The sequence below is a fragment of the Macaca thibetana genome, chromosome 2 (assembly GCF_024542745.1).
Source record: "Macaca thibetana thibetana isolate TM-01 chromosome 2, ASM2454274v1, whole genome shotgun sequence".
Lineage (NCBI taxonomy): Eukaryota > Metazoa > Chordata > Mammalia > Primates > Cercopithecidae > Macaca > Macaca thibetana.
Window position 1 is genome coordinate 2,293,255 of NC_065579.1, and position 25,847 is coordinate 2,319,101.

Genomic DNA, 25,847 nt, shown 5'->3' on the forward strand with positions numbered 1-25,847 from the left:
AAAATACCCATGTTTGACATCTATGATCTCAGTAAGTTGTTTATCATGACATATGAAGTTGTTGTATGTTAACAGAATAGCCCATCTTGATTCCAGCCTCCATCCCTCCTATTCTCCCAGTCTTGATTTTCTCTCATTCTTAGGCATTCAGGAATGTGTGTGGATGCGTTTTAGACCTTTTCTTCTTTAAAGAAATGAAAACATATTAAAATTTTTGTTCTTACGTTAGGATTTTTAATGTAAGGTACCTTAGAGACTGTTCCATATTTGGACACATATTAATAGAATTACTACACTGTTAAAAAAAAAAAAAAACGGCTGCACAGTAGCCCATTGTGTGGCTATATCATAATTTATTAAATATTATATCTGTTAATATTCCCATATTTAAATAGGAAAACTATTAGAACACAAGTGAGATATTTAAATTGTTCTCCTACATGGTTTTAGTAAATTTATACTCACTACCACAGCATATGAGAGTGCCCATCTACTTAGACCTTTGCCAACATTAAACATTATCAACTAATTTTAAAAATCTGTAAAATGATGCATGTTTTAATTTATACATCAGTTTTAAATTTCTACTTTTGTAATACTCAAGTTGAACTTTTTTTTCAATTATTTGTTGGCCATTCATCTATCTTCTGTATAGAAATATAACTGATTTTTAGGTAGTGATGTATCCTGCAACCAGTACTAAACTAATTTATTAGTCTATTAGCAGGTTCCTTAGGATATTCTATATACAATATGATGACATCTGCAAATATAGTTTTATTTCTTCCTTTCTAATCTGATTTTTTTTTCCCTTTTTCTTTTCTTATTGCCCTGGACAGAATCTCAAGGATAAGACTGATTAGAAGTGGTAGTTTGTGTCTTTCTAGCAATCTGTCAATTTCATCTAAGTTACCTCAGGTATTAGCACATAGTTACTCACAACAGTCTCTTGTTTTCCCGCTTTCATTCTTGCTTTCAGAAATTTCAGCCTTCTCTCTTTTTACTTGGCTGGTCTGAAGTTTTTCATTTTGTTGATTTTTATCAAAGGACCAACTTTCAGTTTTTGTCTATCTTCTCTACACCTTTTCTATTACCTATTTCAGTAATTTCTGCTCTAATCTTTATTATTTCCACCCTTCTGTTTGCTTTAGATTGTTCTTCTCTTTGATACATTTTTTTTTGTAAATGAATAAAACATTATCAATGTTTCTGTTTTAAATTACCTTGTATTAACAATATTAATATATTTTTCATTTTCCTAATTTGTACCTTTGTAATTGACAACAGCAGTTTTTAATATTTTCACAAAAAAATTTAAAGGTCACAGAAGAATAATTTCCCCTCATTGATTATGAACATTGCTTTGCAGAGTTTCAGCAGCATGGTCATTTTTATGGCTCCACATTACCATGTAAAGCAAGGACGGCCTGCATTTTGAAATACACATTAAACAGCTGTGGTATACTGCTGAAACACACATTCAATAGCTGTGGTATACTGCTGAAACACACATTCAATAGCTGTGGTATACTGCTGAAACACACATTCAATAGCTGTGGTATACTGCTGAAACACACATTCAATAGCTGTGGTATACTGCTGAAACACACATTCAATAGCTGTGGTATACTGCTGAAACACACATTCAATAGCTGTGGTATACTGTTGAAATACACATTAAATAGCTGTGGTATAACATATTCAATAGCTGTGGTATACTGTTTCTTTGGTGGCCTAGAATAAGCCATGCATCCTGGTATTCACACCCTTGTAAAAATCTCTTTCTACACTGAATTTTGCTTGACCACATAACCAGCTTTAGCCAATGAGGTACAGTAATTGCGAAGGAAAGAGAGGATTGATAAAAACAATACATCGGTGCTTATCTTCTTTGGAAAGCTCACTTTTGGAACCTAGCCACCATCCTGTGTGAAACTCAACCTAACCACGCTAAGAGGCCACTGGAGAATTAAGCACCTGGCTAACAGTGCCAGTTGAGTTCCCAGCTAAGCGCCAACTTGCCCACCATATGTGTGGGCCAACCTAGCAGTGGATTTTGTGGCCTAGTAAAGCAAAGACAAGTTGTTCCTGCCAAGCCCTATCCAATCTGAAGAATTATAAACAAATACATGAGTGGTGTTTTTTAGCCATTAATCTTTGTGTTTTCTCACATATCACTAGATAACTGATACAAGAGCTGACACAATTTGCTGAGGGATTCAATGTGGAATGTGTAGGATGATGATCCCAATATTTTAGACCAGAGAAAAGTTATTTGACCATTTACCAGAGTCTTGATCTACACGTTAAAAAACAGTGACTTTGGGAGTGAATAGTAAAGAGGAGAAAATGTACAAGGAGGGAGTCCTGGATTACTTCAACGTTTAGAGGTTAGGGATATGAGGAGGCACCAGACATCAGAACGACAGACTGACGAGTGGCTACTAAGAAGAGAAATACCAAGATAAAGGGTGACTGTTAGGCAAACGAAAAAGTGTTACAAGAAGGAGGAAGGTGTGTCAAACTCCAGCCAGATCAGTCAATTAAGACAAGGACTGAGCACTGAATGATTTCAGTGTAATTAAGAGAAGAAAAGCCTCATTAAAAGTTGATTTAAAAGAGAATGAGTCTTGCCACAGTGGTATCAGCACAGGTTGCTGTCTCCTACCACCAAAACCAGTTCTAGAGAAACGATAAAAGTAAAAGTGAGAAAATTAGTGGCAACAGATGGCTGTCTTGACTCTGCATTTGCGTGTGAGTGATGGTGAGACGATGCTGGTTACAGTTCGAGGAAACAGTGGTGATCTTAGCTGTGAAAGGATAAGTTAGAGAAACGTAGTTCAAGTTCTGCTCTTTCCTTTTCCCTATCATTAACTAAAAATACAGTCTCCTTGCAACAATAACCAGTACTCAACAGGATGCAGAACAAAGGAATCTTATATATATTGCTGATGTAAATTTTTACAAGCAGCCTGGAAAACAACAGGGTGGTTTTTAAAAAGAATGCTACTAGCAGAATAATCAACTATCCCGTGACAGTCAAGTAAAATTCTTGTACACGTTCACCAGAACACACAGCACCTCTTCCTAAGAAAATTATTCATAATACCAAAAAAAAAAGACTTAAAATAGATTTTTAAAAACCAGTACTTGCTAGTATATTTTTAAAAACCAACATCCTACCACGCCAGAACCAGTTTCTGTGCCTTTTCAGATTCTGCTAGGCCTTGGCTGCTTGCTCAGTGGAGAGTCCTGACTACTACTTTCATCTTGCCTCCTGCCCTTCCCAGTTTTCTCAGCCCCTTCTGGCTGGGACTGGGCATGGCTGATGTGTTCCACACAGTGAGAGCCACAGCACGTCACAGACCCACGTCTGCCCTGTCTATACCCCTGCAGCCCCACCGTTTTTGGGCTTGGCTGAATGCTGTGCCACGGAGGATAGGAGTTGGCTTTCCTAGAAACTGTGCCCAGGGGAGCTGGGTAACACAATCCAAAAGCTTGGGACAAATAACCCCTAGGGGGTAGACAAGAGAAGGAGAATAAAAGGGGCCAGCAGATAAACCTTTCTTTCGTTTCTCTGGATGGCTGGATGTAAGGTTTATGATGCCTGGACGGTTTCTACAGTGTCTGCCTGGAAGACTGTTCTACATGACAAGCAACAAGCTACCTTATAAAATTACAGCCAGCTCAGACACTTTCTACCTTCTACTGGCTCTCATTCATTCTCTGCTTCACTTCTCATTTCCACTCACTCTTGCCTTCTTGAGATCACATCTCCCAATAACACCTTAGCACATTAGCTTTTCTTCAGATTCTGTTTCCCTAAGGAACATGGGCTGAGACAGTTATTGATTGATATGGTATGGCTCTGTGTCCCCACCCAAATGTCATCCTGAATTGTAATCCCCACGTGTTGAGGGAGGGACCTTGTAGAAGGTGATTAGATCATGGAGGTGGCTCCCGATGATACTCTCTTGATAGTGAGTGAGTCTCATGAGATGAGACTGTTTTATAAGCATCTGGCATCTCCCCTGCTGGCATGTGAAGAAGGGTGTGTTTGCTTTCCCCCACCCCCAACACCATGACTGTAAGTTTCCTGAGGCTGGTGAGTCCATTAAACCTCTTTCCTTTATAAATTACCCAGTCTCGGGTAATTCTGCATAGCAGTGTGAAAACAAACTAATACACTGATGAAGATTAGACAAATAAATTGCAGTATAGACATACAGTGGAATATTACATAGAGATAAAATGAATGAACTTTAGCTCTAAGCAATGATATGGGTAAGTCTTAGTAAAACAATATTAAGCAAAAAAAATACTGGAGACGAAAGTCTCATACAGTGCAATAGCGTTCTGAAAAACCTTCAAAACAATACTAAACAAAATTATTTAGGCATATGTATGTAATTAAACTTTTTTTTTTTGAGATGGGCTCTCACTCTGTCACCCAGACTGGAGTACAGTGGGACAATCACAGCTCACTGTAACCTCAACCTCCTGGGCTCAGGTGATCGTCCCACCTCAGTCTCCTGAGGAGCTGGGACTATAGGTGTGTATCACCAGGCCTGGCTAATTTCTGTATTTTTTGTAGAGACAGGGTTTTGCCATGCAGACCAGGCTGGTCTTAAACTCCTGGGTACAAGCAATCTGCCTACCTCAGCCTCCCTAAGTGCCAAGATTACAGACAGGTGTGAGCCACCATACCTGGCCTAATTAAACAATTTTTAAGAAGCAAAGGAATAAGAAACACAAAATGGTTGATGTTCTAATTCTTGAGCTGGGTAATTACTAGATTTCATTATATTATTAAGTGAAGTAAAACACAAAAGGGTCATACATAAACAAATGATGACGCTGTTTTATAAATCTAAGGATTATGATGAAACACTCTGTGCATACAAGCCCTCAACCCTTCAACAACAACGAAGGAATAAAAGGAAAACGGAGGAGGAGCTGGCAGAGAAAACAGAAATGACAAATAAAGATATTACCAAGAATCATTTTTTAGGATTTGATACAGCAAGGCTAGGATTTGCTAATTTAAATATCATTTAGACCTTTTTGGTATGGAGAAATTCCAGTATCTATTAGAAAAATCAGACAACAAAATGATTTAAAAGACAACAGATTTCTATACTTACTGCTAGAAGCTTATCTCCAATCTGGAGTTTGCCATCCTTATGTGCTGCACCTCCTTCAATTATTTTGGTTACATAGATGCTATTATCCCCAGGAATATGCTGATTTCCAACACCTCCAGCAATGCTGAACCCAAGACCTGTTTGGAAAACACTAGTTTTAGATTCTCTTCTTTTTTTTTTTTTTTTTTTGAGGCGGAGTCTCGCTCTGTCGCCCAGACTGGAGTGCAGTGGCCGGATCTCAGCTCACTGCAAGCTCCGCCTCCCGGGTTCCCGCCATTCTCCTGCCTCAGCCTCCCGCGTAGCTGGGACTACAGGCACCGCCACCACGCCCGGCTAATATTTTGTATTTTTTTTTTTAGTAGAGACGGGGTTTCACTGTGTTAGCCAGGATGGTCTCGATCTCCTGACCTCGTGATCCGCCCGTCTCGGCCTCCCAAAGTGCTGGGATTACAGGCTTGAGCCACCGCGCCCGGCCTTAGATTCTCTTCTATAAATATGAACTTAAGCCCAGAAAGAAATGGTTGAAAACTACAAGGTAATAATTCCACCACACTAATATTTTTTAAAATAGAAAAGAATCCATTTAGTTATCTACTAGTGTATGTTCTGCAATCAAGGGGCACTTATAAATATAGCTGCTCCTAGAGTTATGAATAGATTCCTTTTATCCCACGTGTTCCTTCTTAGTATCTTCTCGCAAATGCACTTGTTATTCCAAAGTGACATTGCAAAATTATGTTTTACTTTTGTTTCCATCATAATTACGCTCACCTACACTTTCATTATTTTCACTAGAATAAAACAATTGAGAAGAAATAATAAGATCGTCTGGTGGTGGTGGGCAGAACCAACAGGCTTTAAAAATGTGAATACTTTGGCTCTTTTTCAATATTCTATGAATTAACAACTTTAAGTAAGGAATTTCTGTAATTCTTAAATCCCATAGCTCCAACATCAGAAAATTTCTCAGCTCTCCATTCCTTTTTCATTTGTTGAAATCCTCCCTCTTCCATGAAGCCACATATTTAAACTAATATTTCCATTTATCCTCAATCCATCAATGTTTTAAAAATTCAGAAATCACATCTTTTTTTTTTTTTTTTTTGAGATGGAGTCTTGCTCTGTGGCCCAGGCTGGAGTGCAGTGGCCGGATTTTGGCTCACTGCAAGCTCCACCTCCCGGGTTCCCGCCATTCTCCTGCCTCAGCATCCCGAGTAGTTGGGACTACAGGCACCCGCCACCTTGCCCGGCTAGTTTTTTGTATTTTTTAGTAGAGACGGGGTTTCACCGTGTTAGCCAGGAGGGTCTCCATCTCCTGACCTCGTGATCCGCCCATCTCGGTCTCCCAAAGAGAAATCACATCTTAACAGTCCTTTACTGCAGATGTAACTGCTCATAATACATATTAAAAGCACTTCTTCTTTTAACTTAGGCTGTGTATCTGCATTTAAAGTACTTTGTAGATTAATTATCACAAGTTAATATCAATACTATACTTAACTTCAAAGTATTCCAGGACACAAATATTTCACTCTTAACACTAGAAGTCTTTAATGTAATAATACTTAATACCAATAGGGAGAAATCCACTTATAAAACAAGTAGATATTTTGTTCCGTACTTTTAAAAATTCTTAAAAATGTGCTGAGCAAATATTGAATATAAAAATCATAAAAACTTATAAATCTATATATATGCTCACTGAGGTAAAATGTATAAAATGTATACATTGACAAACATAAGAATTTTGGGCCAGGTGCAGTGGCTCACACTGTAATACCAGCACTCTGGGGGGCTGAGGTGGGAGAACTGTTTGAGCCCAGGAGTTTGAGACCAGCCTAGGCAATGCAGGGAGACCTCCGTCTCTACAAAAACTAAAAAAATCAGCCCAGTGTGGTGGCGCGTGCATGTAGTCCAAGCTACCTGGGAGGGTGAGGTGAGAGGATCGCTTGAGCTCAGGAGACTGAGGCTGCAGTAAGCCATGGATGTACCACTGGACTCCAGCCAGGGTGACAGGGCAAAACCCTGCCTCTAAAAACAACCCCCCACCCCAAAAAATAGGAACTTTTCAAATGCTGCAATCTTGGTAGAAATGTAAATATTCTAAAATGCAATGTAAGACAAAAATCAGTAGAAATAACAGAGAAATTAAAATCCACTCAAGTTCTATAGAATATTACTATTATTGTTCATCTTGAAATCTATGTCACAGATAAAGTTCATAGGAATACTTAACTCAGAGATTTCTTAATTTATCTTAGTTTGACTTACCACATACCTTTAGGACCTTTAATGAGCTTTATTTCCATTATTTTTTCTGATACTGGTTTCCTTCTTTTTACATACAAGCGTACGATAGACCCTGCTTCTTTCAACGCTTCAACTGCTTTGCTATGTGTTACATCACGAACATCTACTTCATTTACTCGTAATATACAGTCATTGACCCTGAGAAAACAATTAAATATAAAAAATAAAAATTAAATATAATGTAAATATTAATTTTCCACTTCACAAATTTTTTACTTTTTTTTTTTTTTTTTTTGAGACGGAGTCTCGCTCTGTCACCCAGGCTGGAGTGCAGTGGCCGGGTCTCAGCTCACTGCAAGCTCCGCCTCCCGGGTTCACGCCATTCTCCTGCCTCAGCCTCCGGAGTAGCTGGGACTACAGGCGCCCGCCACCTCGCCCGGCTAGTTTTTTGTATTTTTAGTAGAGACGGGGTTTCACCATGTTAGCCAGGATGGTCTCGATCTCCTGACCTTGTGATCCGCCCGTCTCGGCCTCCCAAAGTGCTGGGATTACAGGCTTGAGCCACCGTGCCCGGCCAATTTTTTACTTTTTTTAAGGTAAAGAGAATTATAAATAATTCTGGAGTAATTCCAGAAAACACAAATGAAGAAAGTATATAAAAAACTAATATAAACAAATACAAACATTTCCCAAGGGTCAGCAAAAGGAACAAAAGAAATAGTGAAAATAATAGATTATACAAAAATATTAAACAATAATTACAGCTACCATTTGTATACTTACTGCATGCTTATTCTGTGTCGGTGTTAAGATATACTTTATAAAAATAGCAGACATTTATTTAGCACTAATGACATGCTAGACACTTTCTTGGTGTTTTAACCCTCATGACACCTCTAAGCTAAATATATATTTTAATCTGTATTTTACAGATGGAGAAATTGAGGCAAAAAGAATTTAAATAACTTTCCTAAGGCCACCCAGATAGTAAGTGACAGAGCTGTGATTCAAAGATAAGAAAACTGAGGCTCACATCATGAGTTTAAGGTCACAGAGATAGTGTGAAAACTGAGATAAACTAAATATCATTTTCTGAGTGCCTATTCCAACCTATATATTAGACATAAAAGAATGAAGTTATTCTTTGAAATTTATATAAAGATTAGGTCACTTAATTCAAAAGTTCTGTAAGTAAATAACTTAAAATTTGTCATAGTGTTATGTTTTTTAAAAGTTTGATTTGTTCCTAGTCTTAGTGTTTTCCCTAGTTCTGGTCTCTTTGACTGCATGGTATTCCATCAGGAAAAAAAGATGGTCATCTCAAATTGGGTAGAAAGGGTAAACAAAATATAATTAAAATATTAAAACTGGTCCGGACAAGCTTCTATATCTAACAGAATCAGAAAGTAAATGTCTACATTTACGTGAACTGTTAAATGATTAATTTTTATATCCATTTGATTTCATTAATATACCATCTGTCATATCCAGTGAGAATTAAAGCTTAGAAATCGAAAAACTGCATAAGGTACCAACATCCTTAAAATAAGATGCTGTTTTTAACAGACTATATAAACTCTTTAGTCCTAAAACTTCAGGCTATTTTAACAACAAACAAGGAAATAGGGAAAATGCTGTAATTTATGACCCCCCAAAAAATCAAAGTTTGCAAAATATATCTTCCAAAATGGAACACTACATTTAAACAGAGACAAATGTTATTTTCATCTAGTCAATTAAGAAAATATATTACTTAAAATTTGCATATACTTTAGTCTTTGTGGTGTGGGATTCAACTTGGATGTGTGATCCTCTATTCTCCTTATCTTAAATAAGTTTATATACATGTTTCCCAACCAGAGAGGAAATGGAAAATATTTTGTGAGCAAATTTGAAAATACAAAGGGAAACTCATGATTTCTATAAATATGTTCACAAACATTTAAACCATCAACCAAATTTATCGTTCAAAATGTTGTAATATCTAAGATAAAACTGGAGTCCTAAATGAACACAGGAAAACAACATTTGGAGCATAATTATCGCATTCATTGACTTGAATGTTGTTAAAGCATTCACCCTATGTTAGTTTTTATGATAGTGTTTGTTATTTGTATTTATTCCTTATCCAGTCTGCTTCAAGAAAAATACACAAAGTGGATTCAGCATCACAATGAAAATCGCAAAACATACCGCAATCTTCCATCTTGGGCGGCTGCTCCCCCCGTGATAATTTTGGTAATGAAAATACTTGAGTCATCTCCAATATGTGGGTTGTCTGTACCTCCTGCAATGCTGAAACCAAGCCCTGAATTTCCCTGAGGATAGAAGAAAAAAAATTGAGACTGAATGTGATTTATCTTTATTGATAGGTTCCTGTCATTAAAGGATGCAGAAACTGTACTAACATAAGGAACACAACAAATAAAGGTATATGGGTGAGTAAAATATAAAGATTCTAAATTATGGACATGTTCTGAAGGCAAGTCCGTTCAGAGGCATTACTGCTGAACAGGTGAGGTTCAAGAAAATATACCAAGGACTTCTGAAGTCTACTCCACAGTTCTTTCTTCAAAAGTATGTGCAACTTGTCGCTGGATTAAGTCACCCATCTGCAGAGGTGTCACTCTAAGTCTGTTTCTTTCAGACTGCACCTCGGCCATGTTTGGTAGGGCACCTCTCTCCTATGAGACAGATGCTGAAGTGATCTTCCTGCTGTTCTTTCTGAGCAGGTAAAACACACATATTGTTTTAGCCTTTGAAAAAAAGGGGTGGCGATGGTACTTTTCTTCTGCTAACCTGACATCGGCTTATTTTTAAATGACCGAATTGTAGCCGCTAAGTGACAGCTGCCATCAACCCATGACATGTTCAACCAACACATCCAATTAGCAAAAGGCGTTTTTCCAGTTTTTCATACTAAAGTCCAACCTGAGAACACTGGTGAATTTTCTGGACAGCAAAGTAAATTTTGCCAAAGGAGCTCTACTTTTTGCTTGTTTTATGAACTGGAGAAACAAGATTTCTGAATATTTTCTTCACAGAAAGGGTCTGACTGCCACAAAAAGCCTTCAAAGAGAATTGATTTAAGCAATGGTATTAAAAAATGTTTATTTCTGCAAGAATGTTTTAACTGAATTTCAGGCAACTCAAGTAAGCAAATGTATGTGGACCTATTATTTAACTGGTAGTATTACACAGTGTAAACACTCACTCTACCACCATTTGTCTTAAAATTCTATTTTAATAAAAAAATGTTTTTTCAATCTAACTTCATGAATTACCTGAATCTTAAGAACAGTACCAGTGGATTATGGGAGGTTACCAAGTTACTTAGGTACTCAAGTTCTTCAACCAGTGAAAAATACAACGTATAGTCCTGACTAAACAAAAGGAATTTAAAAGGCCCTGGGAAAGAATAAAAAAATCAGTAATATAAAAAGTTAGGAGACATCACAAACTACTATATTAAAATATGTACAGTACATTAATACTGTGCTTGCTTGAATGTTACTTCAGTAGCCACCTAACAGGTGATACGAATTTAAGTAGAAGGCAATAAAGATATACAAGTAAGACTCTCAGATTTATTTTTCTCAGACTTGATTCCAATATAAACAAATCTAATTATCTAGGATTTTAGTCTAGAATATACACACATTTAGTTACTTAAGAATCTGCTCGTGTGAAACACTAAATTTTCATAAAATGCGAGCCAGATAAGGTGGCATTACTATTATAACTTACAATAAAAATTGAATGCAGATACTCTTTTTTCTTTTTAGACGGAGTCTCACTCTGTCACCCAGGCTAGAGTGCAGTGACGCGATCTTGGCTCACTGCAACCTCTGCCTCCCGGGTTCAAGCGATTCTCCTGACTCGACTAGCTGGGATTACAGGTCTGCACCACCACACCCGGCTAATTTTAGTATTTCTAGTAGAGGCGGAGTTTTGCCATGTTGGCCAGGCTGTCTTGAACTTCTGGCCTGAAGTGATTCACCTGCCTCGGCCTCCCAAAATGCTGGGATTACAGGCGTGAGCCACCGTGCCGGGCCTGAATGCAAACGTTCTTAAGGAAAAAAACATATCTTAAGAAAATTTACACATCTGCATTACACCCTTAAGTCATTTTCTGACTGGGGGAGTATACCATAGTAAGTTTTTAATACAGCTCTGTCCGTTAGAAGTATGGTTATTTTGCTAGAAAAGAAAATTGATACAATGACCATGTTACTAGTATACCACTTACTTAATACGAACAATATTTCATTATCATATGCTTATAAACAATACAAACAAAATTAAAAAGCAAGAAAAACCTGAGTAACTATCATAATCTAGAGGGGTCTAAGGAGACAGGATAACTAAACGTAATGTGGTTTCCTGGATGGGCCTCTGGAAGACAATAACATAAAAAGCAAGGAAACAGAGACTTCGGTTAATAATAATGTATGAATATAGGTGTGTTAGTTCAAACAAATGTACTCTAGTAATATAAGATGTTAACAATAGAGGTGGCCGAATCCAGGGTAAATGGAAACTCTTGGGACTATCTTTACAACTTCTTTGTAAATCTAAAACTACTTTAAAATAAAAGTTTGTTTAAAAAATAAGGTTACTAAAGAAAAGGCACATGTTTTGAAAATACCTTGGCCAATTTTATGAACTGGGAACTTAGAAAATATCATATAGTTCTGTTTTTGAAAGATCTCCCTTGAATTCTATATGAAAAAGCAGTATATTGCAAAGTTCTTTAAACAACAGATTAAGGTAATAGTTTTTACCCTTTCAAGTGTGATTTCTTCATATTCATAATCTGCATCTGTGCCATTAACCTACAGGGGAAAAGAAAAGCAGCTCAGAAACTTAAGAGTGTAAAATCTGAAATGGCAAGACAAAATTTTTGTATGATTTATTAATGAAAACCTGTTAAATACAACAGTAATCAAATACAATATTCATTTTAATAAGTCTGGGGAAGATTTTCAAGGAATGGAAGGATACAAATGTGATTAATCAACTGACAACATTCGTGGTATCATGACTTTCAAATCCAGAATAGGCACATTCAGCTTTTAATAGTTTCGACCTCTGATCCTTCTCTGTCTTGTTCCACGCATCTATCAGTTGCCAACTATTCCTGATTTGAACACTTTAATTTTTCTGAAAATCATCACCTCTTCACTCTCATTTCTGACACCTTTCTTCAGGCCTTGTTAAACCTCCTCTGGAATGCAGTACTGTCTATGCAGTCTGCCTGATTGCTTAGATTAGTATTCCCCACTGCCCAAATCACTGTGTTTTAAACAGCTGGTTCGTTTTAAAGAACATAACCTACTTCCTCTAAAACTTTCAAAACTCTCCCTTTCTCGAAATATCCAAACTCTAGGGCTTGGTAATCACGTCTTTGAATGAACTGACCCCAATGTACCACTCACCTTCATTCTTCACCTCTTCATAAACCTTACACACTATCCAGTCTGAATGACTTGCTCTTTCCATTACACATCCTACAATTTCCCACTTCGACATCTGGAAATTTTGTGCTTCCTCGGTCACAAATTTCACTTACATGTTTTATGTCAAAATCAGAGTCACCATTCAAGATATCTTGGTCACAATTTATCTCCCTCCAATTTATTTCCTAGTCTCTGCTCAAAGAAGTTAACTCCTACAGTAAAGGCCACTGGTGAAACAAGTCCCTGGAATCAGATGAACATGGGTTTGGATCCTTGCTTTAACATTTCTCGTGATACGAGGCTGGGCAAAACTCTAGCTAAATCAAATGGGGACTGTGGTAAATTCTACTTCTGAAGATGGCTCACATCTTCCATTCCAGACATTCTTTTGCAATATGACTAAATCACCCTACCATCAATAGGAGTCTCTTTCCCCTCCCATTAGATCCAGGCAAGTCCTGTGACTAGCTTTGACGGAAAATAAATGTGGCACAAACGATGCCGTGTGATTTCAGAGACTAGGTCATCTGATGCCTGGCAGTATTTGCCTTTGCTTGGAATGTATTTTCTTTAGAACCCAGCAGCTATAACATGAGGAAAACTCAAGCAGCCTACAGGGAGATCTAAACAACGGAGAACCAAAACCCTTGGCCCAAAACTCTAGCTACACTTCTAATCAGCAGTCAGCACCAACTATCAGCCTTGTGAATAAGGCTGTTTGGACCTCCCAGCCATGTCCAGTGCCCTAACCCACACCATGTAAAGCAGAGTCATCCAGTTCATTATGAGAAAACATGAACTGTTGTTCTTTTAAGCCGCTAAGCTTCAGGGTAGTTTGTTATGCAATGATAGATAACCACAACAGAAACAACGAAACCTACGTAAGCTACTTTGCTTTCTTAACCGTACTATAAAAAGTAGCCCTTAGTTCAGGTCTAACATAGGGACCAGGAGTTTCTTCCTTGAGAACTTCTGAAGCCCATCTCTACTACCCTTTTGGGTTCTTAACTCTTGTGATTCTCCTGGATTCAAATCCTATTACTATTTTGTTCCCTCTTCTTTTTCTCATCTAAAGACATTTTCCTCTTATAGATTATATGTTATAAAGGCATTATATATTTATACGGAAAGAGTTGGGATTTCACTCTGCTACCCAGGCTGGAATGCACCGGCATAACCATAGCTCGTTGCGGCCTCAAACTCCTGTCTTCAAGTGATCCTCCTGCCTTAGCCTCTTGAGTAGCTGAGACTACAGGCACATGCCACCATGCCTGGCTAAGTTTATTTTTATCTGTTTTCCGTAGAGATGGGGTCTGTGTTGCCCAGGTGTTCGCTTGCGTGCTCTCTCTCTCTTTCTGTCTCTCTCTCTCACACACACACACACGTAAAATTTCTTTATCTCAGCTTAGGAGGAGTAACTTCAAGAGATGTGTTAAGCATGTCTGTGCATCTAGAGTATAGGAGGGTTACACATGTGTATATCACACCCACTTGACTGGAAGTCCTTTGTTAAGAGTAAAATTTTTATTTGCTGCAATATCCTCTTTCTTATTCTAAAGGTCATTTGTATCATCTTGTTTCTTGACGTTATTGACAAATCTATTACATTTCATGGTATTACTTTGTTTTTAACAATCCTTATTCCTTTGATTTTCTAAAAAAGACTTTTGAGTTGAATGTTCAATTTATGCTTACTCTATTCTGCTTTTAAAAGCCTCAAAGTTTACAAATTTTCCTTGGCATATGGATTAGGCCAAATCCCGTAACTGCTAGCTGCACTGGGCTCCATTTTTGTTCATTTGTTTATTTCTAAATCATCTAAAATTTTATTTTGGAAAACATTTCCAAATGAGTGTGCTCATATGGCCCTTTTGGCATTAATGTAAAATTCAGATTTCTGCCTCCAGGAATCTTAGATTTTTCACCTCTAAGTCTCCTCACAAGGTAGGAGCTCAGTAAATGTTCCTGGTGCTTAATTTAACGCCAATTCATCACACAGGTTTCTAAGCAGCACAGAAGGGGGGTTTTTAGGTAGCACTAAGTACTTTTAAAAAGGTGAAACATGAGGCGGTCATACAGACCACCAGTAACTTTATTCCTTAATCCTCAATTGTTTGAAACTCTGATAATTTCAAATACCGAGACAATTCTGTAACATTAAACATACTCACACTAAAGCTTCTAAGGGCCAAGAGTATATTATCAAAAACATATTTGTGTGTGTGTGTGTGTGTGTGTGTGTGATGAGAAAATTTACAATCTACTCTCAGGAATTTTCAAGTGTACAATACACTGTTACTAACTCTAGCTGCCATGTTATACAACACATCTTGTGAAGTTACTTCATGTAAATTGAAATTTTGTATCATTTGACCACCATTTCCTTAATCCCTCACCACCATCCCCAGGTAACCACCACTCTCCTCTCTGCTTTTTGACTTTTTAACATTTGATCGTGCAGTATTTGCCTTTCTGTGCCTTGTTAATTTCATTTAACATGTCATCCAGGTTCATCCATGTTGTCATAAATGACAGAATTTCCTTCTTTTTAAAGGCAGAAGAGTATTCCACTCTGTATATATATCACATTTTCTTCACCTACTTCATGTGTCAACAGACACTTAGGTTGTTTCCGTATCTTGGCAACTGTGACTAATGCTGCAATGAACACTGGAGTCAGGTATCTCTCTGATGTATTGATTTTCTTTCCTTTGGATATGTACTCAGAAGTAGGATTGCTGATCACATGGTAGTTCTATTTTTAATTTCTGAAGAACCTCCACACTGTTTTCCACAATGGCTGTACTAATTTACATTCCCACCAACAGTATAGAAAGGATCCCTGTTCTCTACACCATTGCCAAGACTTATCTTGTCTTTTTTATAAGAGCCATCCTAATGGGTGTGAAGTGGTATCTCACTGTGGTTTTAATATGCATTTTCCTGATGATTGGTGATGTTAAGCATTTTTAAATATACTTGCTGGACATTTGGTCTTTTTGTGTATATGCAATGTCCTTTCAGATCCTTTGTCCATTTTAAAAAATGGGTTATTTGTTTCCTTGCTATTTATTCGTATTTTTAACTTTGTTGCCCAGCCAGGAGTGCAGTGGTGTGATCACAGCTCACTGCAGCCTTTAACTCCTGGGCTCAAGCAATCCTTCCACCTCGGCCTTGTGAGTAGCCAGGACTACGGGCATGCGCCATCGCGCTCGGTGAATTTTTAAAATTTTTTTCTGGAGACAAGGTCTCATTACATCGCCCAGGCTGGTCTCAAACTCCTGAGATCAAGTGATCCTCCCACCTTGGCCTCCCAAGGGCTGGGATAATGGGTGTGAGCCACCAGGCCTGACAATGTTTTCTTGCTATTGATTTGAGTTCCTTATAAATTTTTTATTAACCCCTTGTCAGACTTAGAGTTCACAAATATTTTCTCCCATTCTGTAGGTCGTCTCTTCACTCTGTTGATTGTTGTTTTTGCTGGGCAGAAGCTTGTTGTAATCCCACCATTTACTTATTTTGTTTTCACTGCCTATGCTCCTGGGTTTCAAAGTATCTGCTCAGTCCAATGTCGAGAAGTTTTTCCCTTATATTTTCTTTCTTTCTTTCTGAGATGGAGTCTCACCCTGTCGCCCAGGCTGGAGTGCAGTGGCGTGATCTGGGCTCACCACAAACTCCACTTTCTGGGTTCAAGCGATTCTCCTGCCTCAGCCTCCCAAGTAGCTGGGATTACAGGTGCACGCCACCATGCTCGGCTAATTTTTGTATTTTTAGTAGAGACAGGGTTTCACCATGTTGGCCAGGCTGGTCTCGAACCCCTCACTTCAGGTGATCTGCCCACCTCGGCCTCCCAAAGTGCTGGGATTACAGGCGTGAGCCTCTGTGCCCCACTGCTTTTCCCCGATGTTATCTTTCAGTAGTTTTACAAAGTCAGTTAACATTTAAATCCTGAATCCATTTCAAGTTTATTTTTGCATATGGTATGAGATAAGGGTCCAATTTCATTCTTCTGCACATGGATATCCAGGTACTGTAATACCATATATTGAAGAAACTGTCCTTTCCCCAATGTGTGCCCTTGCCATTTTTGTTGAAGATCAGTTTACCATAAATGTGCAGATTAATTTCTGAGCTCTCAATTCTACCTCATTGCGCCGGTCTGTTTTTGTGCCAGTACCATGCTGTTTTCATTACCACAGCTCTGCGGCAGACTCTGAGATGAGGCAGTATGATGCCTTAAACTTTGTTCTTTTTGTTCAAGATTGCTTTGGCTATTTGGGGTCTTTTGTGGTTCCATTTCAATTTTAGAAGCATATTTTCTACTTTTATGAAAACTATCACTGAAATCTTGAAAGGGACTACACTGAATCTATAGATCGTTTTGGGTGGTATGACCGTTTCAACAATATTAACCTCACAACCATGAAATGGGGTATCTTTCCATTTATCTGTGTTTTCTTCAATTTTATTCATTTATGTTTTATAGTTTTCACTGTACAGATATTTTACCTTTGGCTAAATTTATTCCTATGCATTTTACTTTATATTTTTTGGTGCTATTGTAAATGGCATGAAATGAAAAGGAGACATTAAAACTGTTACCACAGAAATATAAAAGATCATAAGGAACTACTATGAACAATTACATGCCAACAACCTGGATAACCAAGAAGGAAGACAATTTTCTAGAAATACAAAACTGCTTAGACTGAATTACGAAAAAACAGAAATTCTGAATAGAGCATTACTAGTCTGATTATCAGTAATCTAAGATCTTCTATCAAAGAAAAGCCCAGAGTGTGATGGGTTCATGACTGAATTCTACCAAACATTTAAAGAAAAACTAACACCAATCCTTCTCAAACTCTCCCCTGAAACTGAATAGGAAATACCAAATGCTTCTCAAATTCATTTTACAAGGCCAGAATTACCCTGATACCAAAGCCAGACAAGAATACTATAAGAAAAGAATATTTCGGGCTGATATAACCGATAAACATAGATTTAAAAATCCTCAACAAAATACTAGCAATTCAAAGCACATTAAAAGGATCATTCACCATAATCAAGTGAGATTTAACCCGGGGAGGTAATGATGGTTCAACAAATGAACATCAACAAATGTGATATACCACATTAACAGAATGAAATTTAAATTTTAAATTTTATTAAATTTTGGCTGGGTGCAGTGGCTCATGCCTGTAATCCCAGCACTCTGGGAGGCTGAGACGGGCAGATCACCTGAGGTTAGGAGTTTGAGACCAGCCTGGCCAACATGGCAAAATCCCGTTTCTACTAAAAATACAAAAATTAGATGGGCGTGGTGGTGAGTGCCTGTAATCCCAGCTATTTGGGAGGCTGAGGCCGGAGAATCACTTGAACCCGGAAGACAAAGGCTGCAATGAGCTGAGATGGCATCATTGCACTCCAGCCTGGGCAACAAAAGTGAAACTGTCTTACACACACACACAAAATTGTTAACTTTTAATCAATTTAAACAGCAACATGGGGCTCGTGGCTACTTTACTGGATGGCACAGCTCCAGCCGAATTATTCCGTTAAGCCCACCTTTGCACTCTCAAAACGCAAGCATACAGTCTCCTTCTTTTGCTTTCTCCCTCCTCTCCCTCTCCTACCCCTCCCACCTCTCCCCCAACCCCACATCCATTTTTGGGGGCTATGATTGGTATGACACCAAATTTACAGATTAGTCTGGGGAAAATGAAGATCTTTACATTATTTTCCTGCTCAGGACCATGAACTGTTCTCCACTGAAGAACTCTTTCATGCCACTCAGTAAAGTTTCATGGTTTTCTTACTACACACTATGTATTTTCATTTTTAGCTGATTGATAGATATTTCACATTTTTATTAATACAGTTAATGGACTCATATTTCCAACTGGTTGTTGCTGGTATAATAAAATAACATTTACTGTTTAACTTTTAAATTGTACGAGTTTATCTTTTTAGTATAATTAAAGGCTTCTGTATAGCCTTTAAAATTTTAGCCTGTATTTATAGGTACATATAGGTCATAACGAAGTAGAGAAAAATTTATGACAGATATTCTCAGTCCTTTACTGGCCCAAGAATTTTAAGTTTCTAATCATTTTAACACTAATATATCCAAACAGGACAAATCCAATTACATTAAAGTTATAAGACTTGTTCAAGGGAAGATAAAAAAGAAGCCTAATCTACTAATTCCTTATGTTTAGGTTCAATTCAAATAATACTTTTCTAACTATAGAGTAATATATCAAAATCCAACATTTTATCAGTATTTATATGACTCATGGTTAATAATAATGCATAATCACAGGCAATTAAAAACCTCAAAGCTAGCTGGACGCAGCGGCTCACGCCTGTAATTCCAGCACTTTGGGAGGCCGAGATGTGTGGATCACTTGAGGCCAGGAGTTTGAAACCAGCCTGGCCAACACAGTGGAACCCCATCTCTACTAAAAATAGAAAAAATTGGCTGGATATGGTGGTGCATGGCTTGTAATCTCAGCTACTCAGGAGGCTGAAGCATGGGAATCATCTGAACTCCAAAGGTGGAGGTTGCAGTGAGCCAAGATCGAGCCACAATACTCCAGCCTGGGCAACAGAGCAAGATTCTTATCTCAAAAATACAAAAAACCTTCAAAGCCTATACCATCACAAAGCAAAGCTCTAAAAATAAAAATGTACTGGAAAAAGAAGATGTACTTTCTAATGAAAAATTAATATAACTAAATACGAAATAATAGCCCTCAAAGAGGTTACTTAAAAGTGTTTCCTAACTAATGAATTTAGGTCACTTAAAAAATATTGTAGCTATAAATTATATTACATGTGGAAAAACTGAAGCTTTTATTATGTAATAAACCTACCAAAGTTCAAATGGAGTGAATTTTTCTAACTTCAGTCTTCATGTTCTGTCTCAAGGAAAATAAAGATAGGGGAATAGATTGGAACTTTTTTAACAGATTACTTCATTTCCTGCTCTTTACTGGATCCAGTAAGAACTCAAATTTTTGTGTGTAATTTTGCCTTCTTTCGATGTTTTTACTACTTAAGGATAGAACAGGATGGAGAATCAAACCCAAAGCCAATGAAATTATAGTATCAATTAATACTTAAAATTGCATATAATATATCACAATGGCAAAATACTGAAAGCTTTCCCTTAATAATCAGGAACACAACAAGGATGCTTGCTTTCACTACTTCCATTAAATACTGTAATAGAGGAGTTAGCCAGGGGAATTACAGGCAAGAAAGAGAAAACACATCCAGAAGTTGGTGAAGGATAAAGATGACAGATGGGGGCAGGATTAGCTTGCAGCTCCTGCTTGGATGGACAGAGCAGTTGTGGACACTCACATTGTGAACTTTTGCTCCAAGAACTACCACAGGAACATACCAGAAAAGCTGAGATAATCCACAGCGCCTCTGAAGGCACTAGATCACCACTGCAGGCTCCTTGAGACACTGAAAACCTGTGAGTCTCCTTGCTTTCTTGGCGGGTAGGCTCATGGTCTGGGGCAAGTGCTCAGCCCTGGTCACCTGCTGCCAGGAAACAGACTTGGTGCTGTTGAGGGGGCACGGTGGGAGTGAGACAGGCCCTTAGGGCTGTGGGCTGTGCCGGAGCAAGGTGAGGCCTGTGACTGCCAGCTTTCCCCCATTTCCCTGGTGACCTGCATGTCTCAGCAGAAGCAGCCATAAAAGGCAGCCACAATCCCCCTGGTAACGAAACTCCATTGTCCTGGGAACCACATCCCCATCCCCCACAGCAGCTGCAGCAAGCCCCATCCAAGAAGAGTCTGAGCTCAGATATGTCTATCCCTGCCCCAACCTGGTGGTCTTTCTCTACCAGCCCTGGTATCCCTGCCCCCTGGTGGTCTTTCTCTACCAGTCCTGGTAGCTAAAGACAAAGGTCACAATCTCTTGGGAGCTCTATGGCCCTGCCCACTGCCTGAGAAACCTGTAAACTTAACCAGGCGTCCGTATGGCAAGTTTCAGTACTGCAGCTGATGCACTCTTGACAGTGCCACCTCCTGGCTGGAGGACAACCAACACAAAACCAGCACACCAAACAAAAACACAACCACAGACCCTCAGAGAGTCCACTTCATTCCCCTGCTCCCTCCACCACAGCAGGTGCTGGTATCCATGACTGAAAGACCTGATGATGGATCACATCACAGGACTCTTTGCAGACACTCCCCAGTACCAGCCTGGAGCCTAGTAGATCTGCTGGGTGACAGACTCAGAAGAGTAAACACAGTCACTGTAGTTTGGCTCTCAGGAAGCCCCATTCCTAGGGGAAGGGGGAGAACACCACCATCAAGAGAGCACCTGTGGGACAAAAGAATCTCAACAGCAGCCCTTGACTTCCCTCTGACATAGGCCACTCAAACGAGAAGGAACCAGAAAAACAATCCTGGTGATAAAACAACACCAGGTTCTTTAACACCACCAAAAGATCACACCAGCTCACCAGCGACGGATCTAAACCAAGACGAAATCTCTGAATTGCCAGAAAAAGAATTCAGAAGGTCGAGTATTAAGTTAATCATGGAGGCACCAGAGAAAGGTGAAGTCCAATTTAAAGAAATCAAAAACATGACACAGGATATGAAAAGAAAAACCTTCAGTGAAATAGGCAGCATAAATAAAATCAATCACAACTTCTGGAAATCAAGGACACACTTAGAGAAATGCAAAGTGCACTGAAAAGTCTCAGCAATAGAATCAAACAAGCAGAAGAAAGAACTTCAGAGCTTGAAGACAAGGCATTTGAATTAATCCAATCCATCAAAGACAAAGAAAAAGAGTTTAAAAAATGAAGAGGCCGGGTGCGGTGGCTCAAGCCTGTAATCTCAGCACTTTGGGAGGCCGAGGCGGGAGGATCATGAGGTCAGGAGATCGAGACGATCCTGGCTAACATGGTGAAACCCCGTCTCTACTAAAAATACACAAAAAACTAGCTGGGTGTGGTGGTGGGCGCCTGTAGTCCCAGCTACTCAGGAGGCTGAGGCAGGAGAATGGCGTAAAGCCGGGAGGTTTTACGAAGTACATCAAAATAGAACCTCTTTAAAGCATAAATCTCACAGGACCTATATAACAATAACACAATGAAAAAAATAAAAAATAAAAAAATAAAAAACCCAAGGCATTCAGGCAACAAATAGCAGGATGAATAGTACCTCACATCTCAGCACTAATGTTGAAGGTAAATGGCCTAAATGCTCCACTTAAAAGACACAGAATGGCTGGGCGTTGTGAAGGGCACCTGTAGTCCCAGCTACATGATGGGAGGCTGAGGCAGGAGAATGGCACAAACCCAGGAGGCGGAGCTTGCAATGAGCCACGATCATGCCACTGCACTCCAGCCTGGGCGATAGTGCGAGACTCCGTCTCAAAAAAAAAAGATACAGGCCGGGTGCAGTGGCTCACGCCTGTAATCCCAGCACTTTGGGAGGCCGAGACGGGCGGATCACAAGGTCAGGAGATCGAGACCAGCCTGGCTAAAATGGTGAAACCGCGTCTCTACTAAAATACAAAAAAAAAATTAGCCAGGCGAGGTGGCGAGCACCTGTAGCCCCAGCTACTCGGGAGGCTGAGGCAGGAGAATGGCGTGAACCCGGGAGGCGGAGCTTGCAGTGAGCCGAGATTGCACCACTGCCTCCAGCCTGGGCAACAGAGTGAGACTCCATCTCAAAAAAAAAAAAAAAAAAAAAAAAAAAAAAAAAAAAGATACAGAATGGATAAGAATTCACCAACCAAGTTTCTGCTATCTTCAGGAGATTCACCTAACTCCTAAGGACTCAAATACACTTAAGGTAAATGGGTGAAAAAAGATATTCCATGCAAATGGACACCAAAAGCGAGCAGGAGTAGCTATTCTTCTATCAGACAAAACAAACTTTAAAGCAACAGCAGTTAAAAAAGCCAAAGAAGGACATTATATAAAGATAAAAGGATTAGTCCAACGATCAGATCCTAAATACATATGCATCTAACACTGGAGCCCTCAAATTTGTAATTACTACTAGACCTAAGAAATGAGATAGATGGCAACACAATAATAGTGGGGGACTTTCAATACTCCACTGACAGCACTAGACAGGTCATTAAGACCGAAAGTCAATAAAGAAACAATGGACTTAAACTACACCCTACAACAAATGGACTTACCAGGTATTTACAGAACACTCTACCCGACAACTGCAGCATGTACGTTCTGTTCATCAGCGCACGGAACAGTCTCCAGGACAACCATACGAGAGGCCGCAAAACAACTCTCGGTAAATTTAAGAAAAATCAAAACTGTATCAACTGTACTCTCTCTGACCACAGTGGAATAAAACTGAAAATCAACTCCAAAAGGAATCCTCGAAACTACGTAAATACATGGAAATTAAACAGCCTGCTACTGAACGACTGTTGGGTCAGCAATGAAATCAAGATGGAAATTAAGATTCTCTGAACTGGATGATAACAGTGACACAACCTATCAAAACCTCTGGGATACAGCAAAAGTAGTGCTAAGAGTAAAGTTCATAGCATTAAATGCCTACATCAGAAAGTCTGAAAGAGCACAAAGAGACAATCTAAGGTTACAACTAAAGGAACTGGAGAAACACAAACAATCCAAACCTGAACCCAACAGAAGAAGAGAAATAACGGAGATCAGAGCAGAACTAAATGAAACTGAAACAAACAAACAATACAAAAGACAAATAGAACAAAAAGCTGGATCTTTGAAAAGGTACATAAAATTGACAGACCATTAGCGAGATTAACCACGAAAAGAAGAGAGATGATCCAAATGGCCGGCGTGGTGGCTCACGCCTGTAATCCCAGCACTTTGGGAGGCTGAGGTGGGTGGATCACTTGAGGTCAGGAGTTCGAGATCAGTCTGGCCAACATGGTGAAACCCATTTCTACTAAAAATACAAAAATTAGCTGGGTGTGGTGGCGGGCGCCTGTCATCCCAGCTACTCGGGTGACTGAGGCAGAAGCATTGCTTGAACCCAGGAGGTAGAGGCGGCAGTGACCTGAGATTGTGCCACAGCCTGAGTGACAGAGCGAGACTCCATCTCAAAGTAAAAGATCCAAACAAGCTCAATGAGCAATGAAATAGGAGATAATACAACCAATACCACAGAAATATGAAAGATTATTCAAACCTACTATGAACATCTTTACATGCATAAACTAGAAAACCTTGAGATGGATAAATTCCTGGAAATATACAACCTTCCTAGATTAAACCAGGAAGAAATAGAAACTCTGAACGGACTAATAACAAGTAGTGAGACTGAAATGGTAATTAAGAAATTGCCAATGAAAAAAAAAGTCCAGGACAAGACAGATGCACAGCTGAATTCTGTCAGACATTCAAGGAAGAAATGGTACCAATCCTATTGACAATATTCAAAAAGATAGAGAAAGAGGGAATCCTCCCTAAATCATTCTATGAAGCCAGTGTAACACTAATACCAAAACCAGGGAATAATCTAACAAAAAAAGAAAACTACAGACACATATCCCTGATTAACACAGATGCAAAAATCCTCAACCACATATCAAGAGAATCCACCATGATCAAGTGGGTTTCATACCAGGGATGCCGGGATGGTTTAACATACATAAGTCAATAAATGTGATACACCACATAAACAGAATTAAAAACAAAAATCACACGATCATCTCAACAGATGCAGAAAAAGCATTTGACAAAATCCAGCATCCCTTTATGATTAAAACCCTCAGCAAAATCAGCACAGAAGGGACAAACCTTAAGGTAATAAAAGCCACCTATGACAAACCCACAGTCAACATTATATTGAATGGGAAGAAGTTAAAAGCATTCCCCCTGAGAAGTGGAAAAAGACAAGGATGCCCACTTTCACCACTTCTACTCAACACAGTACTGGAAGTCCTAGCCAGAGCAAACAGACAAGAGAAAGAAAGGGCACCCAAATTGGTGAAGAGGAAGACAAAAGATTGCTGTTTGCTGCTGATATAATCGCATACCTAGAAAATCCTAAAGACTCATCCAGAAACCTCCTAGAACTGGTAAGTGAATTCAGCAAAGTTTCAGGATACAAAATTAATGTGCACAAATCAGTACCTCTGCTATATACCAACAGTGACCAAACTGAGAAACAAATCAAGAACTCAACCCTAGGCCGGGCACGGTGGCCCACACCTGTAATCCCAGCACTCTGGGAGGCCGAGGTGGGTGGATCACCGGAGGTCAGAAGTTCGAGACCAGCCTGACCAACATGGTGAAACCCTGTCTTTACTAAAAATACAAAAATTAGCTGGGTGTGGTGGTGCATGCCTGTAATCCCAGCTACTCGGGGCAGGGGCTGGGGGGTGGGGGCTGAGACAGGAGAAGCACTTGAACCCAGGAGCTGGAGGTTACAGTGAGCTGTTGTGCTACTGTACTCCAGTCTGGGCAACAGAGTGAGACGCTGTCTCAAAAAAATAAATACATAAAATAAAATAAAAACAAAAATTATTCAACCCTTCTTACAATAGCTAAAGGAAAATAAAATACTTAGGAATATACCTAACCAAGGAGGTGAAATACCTCTACAAAGAAAACTACAAAACACTGCTGAAAGAAATCACAGATGACATAAACAAATGGAAACCCATCTCATGTTCATGGATGGGTAGAATCAATATTGTGAAAATGACTATACTGCCAAAAGCAATCTACAAATTCAATGCAATTCCCACCAAAATACCACCATAATTCTTCACAGAACTAGAAAAAAATTCTTAAAATTCATATGGAACCAAAAAAGACCCTCCATAGCCAAAGTAAGACTGAGCAAAAGGAACAAATCTGGAGGCACCACATTACCTGACTCCAAACTATACTATGAGGCCATAGTCATCAAAACAGCATGGTACTGGTATAAAAATAGATACACAGAATGAAGCAGAATAGAAAACCCAGAAAGAAAGTCAAATACTTAACAGC

General features: G+C 39.0%; 1 protein-coding gene across 29 annotated transcripts in view; it reads right to left on the reverse strand.

Annotated features, from left to right (window-relative positions):
* DLG1 (discs large MAGUK scaffold protein 1) overlaps positions 1–25,847 on the reverse strand; it is a 282,292-nt gene that overhangs the window by 93,751 nt on the left and 162,694 nt on the right. For all 29 annotated transcript variants that reach the window (XM_050779129.1, XM_050779120.1, XM_050779109.1 and 26 more), the window contains 4 exons: positions 12,179–12,229; positions 9,588–9,712; positions 7,423–7,592; positions 5,145–5,281 (listed from right to left, as the gene is read on the reverse strand). In XM_050779129.1, the coding sequence (XP_050635086.1) occupies positions 5,145–5,281; positions 7,423–7,592; positions 9,588–9,712; positions 12,179–12,229 (483 nt within the window). The remainder of the gene's footprint in view (positions 1–5,144; positions 5,282–7,422; positions 7,593–9,587; positions 9,713–12,178; positions 12,230–25,847) is intronic.